Here is a 6,757-nt window from a genome sequence, read left to right on the forward strand (position 1 = left end):
CATATGGGTTGCATGAGTTGTAATAAGTTACAAGTGAGATTTTCCTAGTTTCATATGGGTTGCATGTTTCAGTTGCACGGGAGTTGCAACTTACAACTGACTTTTTTTTTTTTTGCTAAAACATAGATTTTCAGTTACTGCATGTGACTTGCAAGTTGCAACTGAAATTAAGTTACCTCTCGAAAGAACCATAGTCGCTCCCAAATATAATATCGTAAGTGATTGTCGCTGATATGAAACTTCCATCTATGTCAATGTCAATCCATTTTACAGATGCGTAGTTAAAACCCATGGAATTCGTGAAAATTGAGAGAATTCTCCAGGAAAAATAGTCTCTAGGAACTAAAATTCGCTCACAAAATTTTGTGAAAAGCTCAGATAATACGACTCAAGTGGAAAAAAATCCTCTCAGCAAAAGAACCAACTCGAAGGCTACAAAAACAACCACATAATCAGCAAAATCAAAGAAAAAGATGACGTCCAAGTGGCGAGTAGAAACTTTTCTCCAAGCAGAACACATAAAAAGGTGTGTACTGACAGAATCAGTAATTACCTAAAGAAGTGCCAACGGAAAATAAAACAGTGAGAATACGTATTTATTAATACATGTGCAGTAGTTACCCAGTGTGAGAGGAAACCAGATTAAATTTTTCGCTGGCAATCGAATAGAAATGCCAGTTGATACTAACATCCATCAGAAAAAAAAAGTGCATGTACAGGTTAGATAATAAGTTACTCCTTTTGGGTTTATTTTAAATCATATACGCACTGATGTTAAAATTCCTGAGAGGTATAACCAAGAAGACATCTGCTTCTCAGCAGCAGCACAGCAAAGAAACACCTACCTATTCTTCCTCAGTCAATCTCGAAACGAAGTACATTAATTACTATGGTAGTTATGGAGATTAAAAGAGCCTGGAGAAGAGACCCTTTGTATGTGCCTCTCCATTTCTTCTTCATCATTGAGGGGATGATTTTGGCCAATGTGCCTGACATTTACCACGTGGCAATGAAGGAGGGTTAGGGTGCGCCGTCAGTTCCTCCAGGCACCTGCTTGGAGAGAGCTACATTTGCGACCCATAAGGCGCGAGCGTGCTGCTGCGCAGGCTCACCCCGGCGCCTCTTAGAGAAACAGTAGGGCCCCTGTAGGTGCTCGCCCTACTTACAAGGCTCGAGTCGAGGAAGAGTATGATGACAGTTATGTCATCATGGAAGTGGCGCCGGACGCCTCGGTCGATCTTCTTGAGATCAGAATACCTCATCTCTCTTTTCTTGGCTGCTCCTAGTAAAGCTGATTTTATGAGCCTCCTAGCACTTCCCTGAGAAATCAAAGAGAGTGTGAACCAGTAAGAATCTCTAAATAGGAATGAGGGCTAAGCGATATCAATGTTTTTTTTTTGTGCTCAGCTTCCACCATAACAGTGATGAATTTTAACCCAGACTCCATGGCAACTATAAGTTGTCGTGGCCCCTATTTTCTATAGAACTTGTACACTATGCTAAGCCACCATAGCTGCGATAAGAAGGTTAAAGCAATTTTGATGCTAAGCTTCAGCCGTAGGACTGATGGATTTTAACCCACTCCATGGCAACCACAAATTGCCAAGAATTTTATTTTCAATTAGAACCTGTAAACCATGCCACATCAAGACTTTGCGGACAGTTTTATTGATGGATTTTATATGCACAAAAGCCATGGTAATGTGTAATTTGTAATTTTGAGAGAAGAGAACCATCCATGTTATTTTACAAGGTCAATTCTATATGCAAATTGTTATTTTCAGATAGAAGCTAAATAATAATTGCATAAACGTATACTCAGAGTACAATGCAATGCATATGTTCAGCATGCTGGTTAGCTAATCAAATAAATATTCCATGATGCTGGATAATAATCCTTATTTCATAAAAGCAGTATGTTAATTCTGAGTTTGGAATATATTAACGAAAAAACTAATCTGAAGTAGCACACTGTAATGACATGTGCAGCTGTAGTAGAATATGGCAAGCACTATAGCATTATTTTGGTCAGGTTACTTGATTTACATGGGAGTGAGAAACTTACACTACGAGGGTTACTTTGAACAATGTCAACAGCCTCCTGGTTGGTTAAGTGCTCCCAAAGTCCATCAGACGCAAATATGAGAAACTGATCATGTGGATGTATCGGTTGCACACAAATAGAGGGTTCTGAACTTAGGATGGGCTTGTTAAAAGGTTCACGGAGGCGGAACTTTGCATACAGAGGTTCCCGGTTGAACTCTTGTTTTTTTAGATAGGCATCACCTATCGATCTGCAGACCTGCAACATACAGAACGAAAAATCAATAATCTTCATTTGGTCCTATGGTAAAAATATCTTAAGTTGGCCCATGGGAAGAATATGAGAAACGTACTACAAGCAGCAAATACCGCCATAGCTATTACTCATACAGCAACACATTTCAACATTATTTTTACTACTGAATGGTTATGTGGGGTGATGACATTGATCTGACTGACACATGACAAATGTTCTTCACATAAACCTTTAGTAGTAACTACCCATGCCATGAGAAATAGCACTAGCAAGTATATGATACAGGTACTAGCAATGCAAAAGAAACCCAATTATTCTCAAGTTGCCCACTGTGGCGCTGCCCAAAAAATATTGCAGTACTGCATTAATCATGCATCACACTGAGTGGATAATTGCCATCCACAAGGATTAATTGCATTTCTACCCCCTTACAGCTCTACTGATTACCACTTGCTTTCTTGGACAAACATGAAGAAGGTTATTCACTAAACAATTCCAAAGATAAGAACGAGACAAGGCTAACTTCGAGGTGATGCAACTGAAGCTATTCTTTGGCCACCCGAATGCAATGCAAATACGCAATATGAAATGACCATTGCATCAAAATTTCACAAAGCTATTAATGTCTTCCAAGTGAAAGAGGACGCACCTGAATTAGGCCTTTCACACGCCAAACATTGTGCTTGAGAACAACAACATGCCTATCCTCGGGGTGCACAGACTGCAATTCTTTTCTCACTGACTCAATGCTCACATTATGCTCTGCTGAGAGTTGGACAGCCAATACTTCTCCAGTGGCTTTAACATGTTTTCCTAAAACAGCACGAGAATCCCCAACATTGGCAATATAAAGGATGCCACCACATATTACACCAACCAAACAGCATGACCCAACAGCCGCTATCTGAGGCTTGACAGGCCATTGCTTGGTGACGATAGAGAAGAATCCATCTTCTGTAGCTTCATATGCTTTTCTCAGCACATCAGCAGACATTGAGTTTTGCTCCGAAACGAACCCTGCAATAGAAACCAGAGAAGAACAAGATAATCACTGCCACACTCTTTATTATCAGGGAAGCATAAACACAGCAGCGTGACCATAGCACCAAGGATAACAAACAGAACACTAATGCATACTGATCCCAGGTTAGCAATTACTTTTCAGATGGTTGAAGAGGTTATCGTTGATATAGCAAGCTGTCTCTGGTCCACCGTGCCCATCATAAACGCCGACGAAAGTGCCGTACGGGCCAGAGTCAAGAAAGCTCAGTGGACCCGACTCAATCTGACACTGGTCCTCAAGCAAGTTATTGGCCTGGACAACAGCCATGGAGAAGTCCCCATTTACATGCTGCCCGGTGTCCTTGTACCATAAAAGTCCGTCCTGCCTACCAATAGCATCGGAGCCTGTCCGGTTGGATGACGGTCTCCAACACGCCCGTAGCAAGTTCATCAATGTTACTATCATCCCTCATCAGTCATCCCACCCGCATACGCCTCCGAGCTCGCTTCATCAATTCTGCAAGGAAATCGCAGTTTCGCTTCTCAATGCACCAATTGAGTTCTTGCCTTTCTCCTGGAAAGAAAATAGAAGCGTGTATAAGTATATGCATCGCAAGGTATGGCTTGTTAATAATTCTCTGAAGTTCATCACTTGCACTCAGTTAGGGAACACATATTTTAAAAATAAGATGTTTTATCTTCCATTATTTTCTTCCATAAGTATAGAGTTTCTCTACCATCTAGTAACACTGAATATCACAGTTCAGTATTGTGCATAGTGCAAGCAGACGTGGGAAAATCAAATCAAACTACCTGTTTTAGTGCTTTTAGGCTTTACCATTTCTAGTAGACGTGACACGCTAATGAGTAACCTAGACCATCGCTTTGTTTCATTGCTAAAAAAACATGCAGCAGCAACTATAATTCCTTAGAATGTGTATTTTTTGTTGAGATATGAATTAGATGCAGCAAAAGACACTACGGCGTGGCTCTCCGTCACTAGGTTTCTTGCTCCAGAGCGACTGTTTCCGATTACACTTGAAAATTTTACAAGAACTTTCTTGCAGCCTTGAAGGGGACTCACTAAACCCAATACTTTTTCTGATAAAATTAAAAATTAAGTGGCAACGAAACAAGTTATGCACTTTCCATACTGTATAAACAAAAGAAATTGGCATTGATGTCTTGACATGTGAACTAAGAACTAACCAAGACTACTCTGAACAAATCAGTTATCCAAAACCTCATGTCCTCGCATAAACACAGAGTGGCACTTCAGGTACCATCAAAAGAAGTAAGCTATCGGGTACAACTACACACAATGATATGACCCACACACTAATTTCGCCCCAAATCCTCTGACTCCTCATCTGGCTCCAGACCGCGCGCAGAATCGAGACGAAACCCAAACCCCGAATTGCATGTGAACTCCCAATCCCACAAAAATTAAGGGTGAATGGAGATGATGATTGGTTGGTAAAAGGCAGACATATGCTCCCACCCACATCGGTCCTAGCTAGGCGGCTCTTTCTTGAAATTTGGCGCGGGAGGCCAGGGGAGAAATTCCGCACCTTTACTCCCTGTTCCGTCGCGCGGTTGGCGAGTCGCGTGGAGGGCGATTTGGGCGTCCTCTCCCGCTATGGCGCTATCCGTCTCTAGTCCAGACGAGCGGAGGGAGAGGGAAGAAGTTGCGATAGTGAGAGAAGGGGAAAGGATTGGACGGTACACACGGGGCGCAAAGTGGATCGGGTGGTGACTTTGTAGTACGTACCCGTGGAGTCGGCTCCGGACGCAGCACGAGCACGGTGAGTCGGCGAACTGACTGCCGTCCTTCGGACCGGCGTTGGGCACGAAGGGCGGCGGAGGGCTCGCCGGCGGTGGGGGGAGCGGGCGGGAGAGTGGCGCGGGCGGTGCAACGGCCGTTTGATGACGTGTGGGGCTCTGACACGGACGCGAGGGATAAGGAGGAAAAGCACGTGACTTCCCTCGACAAGGACTATAATCGCAGATCGGTACCTGCGAGAGGTTGAGAGCATAAAGGCATCTCCAACAGCCGCCGTATTTCGGACATCTAAAATGTTCGGTTCGGTTCGTTTGCGTCGGAGGTATCTCCAGCGGTGTAGACATATTTTTTAGTGGAGACAGCATCAACGTTATTAATAGCAGTTTAACGTCCCGTCGAGGCCCGCCGTCGGCGATTAACGGTTCCCGCGCGGTGACGGTCGTTCCCGTGCTTGTCCAACACATTGGCAAGTTTCGCCGGCGTTTCGCGCGCGGGAAACGACCTGCGCGCAAACGCCGTTTCCCGCCTCGCCGTGGCTATATATGGTGGACACCGGTGGGGGTGACGGGCACACCTCAAGCTAAACCCTAGCATTCATCCATGGCCGAGCACAACCGTAGCTGGGATCAGATTGTTCAGATGTGCCACCAAGCCCACCCGGAGGAAGTCGAGCAGCTAGTCGTCGACGCGTTTCAAGCCGAGCAGCTGGACCTGGAGGCGGCGGAGGCGGCAGAGCGCGCGTAAGGGTGTGAGCGCCTCGCGGCGGCTAGGGCGGAAATCGCCGATGCCAGGGCCGAGCTCGCCGAGGCCAGGGCGGCGCTCGCCGAGGCGCGGGCGGCGATGGCGGCCCCTCCGGTGGCCCCACCCGCAGACGCCGTCATCCACGACATCGCCGCCGCCGACGACGTCATACCCAGCCGCTTCGAGTGCGCCGGGACCAGCAGGTTCTGCGCGCTTCCTTCGAGACCCTAGCTGGGGACGCCCTGTGCCGTCAGGCTTGGGCAGCGGAGGAGGAAGCCCACGGCTATGCGGTCGCCATGGCTCGGGGGTACATGTGCTCCGACCTGGATTCGCTCCAGCGAAGGGGCCCTTCTCCCGCGTGGGTCTGATGTCTACTCACGCTTCTTTTCCTGTAGACAGTGTTGAGTCTCCAAGAGCAGAGGTTTGTAGAACAGCAGCAAGTTTTCTCTTAAGTGGATCACCCAAGGTTTATCGAACTCGTGGAGGAAGAGGTCAAAGATATCCCTCTCAAGCAACCCCTGCAATCACGATACAAGAAGTCTCTTGTGTCCCCAACACACCTAATACACTTGTCAGATGTATAGGTGCACTAGTTCGGCGAAGAGATAGTGAAATACAAGTTGTATGGATGTATATGAGTGGTAATAGCAATCTGAATAAAATATGGCAGCGAGTAAACATGCAACGAACGATAGAATAAGCGGTGTTTGCAGTATTGGAAACAAGGCCTAGGGATCATACTTTCACTAGTGGACACTCTCAACATTGATCACATAATAAATAATAACTTCTCTCATTTGTGCTACATACACTTTTTTGTTGGATGACAAACACCATTCGTTGTGTAGGGCTACAAGAGCTCCCTCAAGCCGGAGTTAACAAGCGCCACAACATTCAGCATTCATATTTAAGTAACCTTAGAGCATAATAGA

At 45.5% G+C, this 6,757-nt stretch overlaps 1 protein-coding gene across 1 annotated transcript; it reads right to left on the reverse strand.

Moving 5' to 3' along the window:
- Positions 1-720: 720 nt before the first annotated feature.
- LOC124701807 (probable protein phosphatase 2C 60) lies at positions 721-4,919 on the reverse strand. Its single transcript, XM_047233906.1, has 5 exons — positions 4,873-4,919; positions 3,458-3,875; positions 2,949-3,316; positions 2,066-2,302; positions 721-1,319 (listed from the first exon to the last, which is right to left on the reverse strand). The coding sequence occupies exons 2-5, from the start codon at positions 3,765-3,767 to the stop codon at positions 1,065-1,067; spliced, it is 1,170 nt and encodes a 389-aa protein (XP_047089862.1). The 5' UTR covers positions 3,768-3,875; positions 4,873-4,919; the 3' UTR covers positions 721-1,064.
- Between the last annotated feature and the right edge of the window lie 1,838 nt (positions 4,920-6,757).

This window comes from Lolium rigidum, chromosome 1, assembly GCF_022539505.1.
Source record: "Lolium rigidum isolate FL_2022 chromosome 1, APGP_CSIRO_Lrig_0.1, whole genome shotgun sequence".
Lineage (NCBI taxonomy): Eukaryota > Viridiplantae > Streptophyta > Magnoliopsida > Poales > Poaceae > Lolium > Lolium rigidum.

What these genes read in the sequence shown, in the direction of transcription:
- LOC124701807 (XM_047233906.1), bottom strand. Translation starts at nt 3,767, where the DNA reads ATGATAGTAACATTGATGAACTTGCTACGGGCGTGTTGGAGACCGTCA. An exon ending in GTGTGAAAGGCCTAATTCAG is followed by an intron (nt 2,303 to 2,948) that starts GTGCGTCCTCTT and finishes TGTATGTTGCAG; the next exon opens with GTCTGCAGATCGATAGGTGA. An exon ending in TTCAAAGTAACCCTCGTAGT is followed by an intron (nt 1,320 to 2,065) that starts GTAAGTTTCTCA and finishes TTGATTTCTCAG; the next exon opens with GGAAGTGCTAGGAGGCTCAT.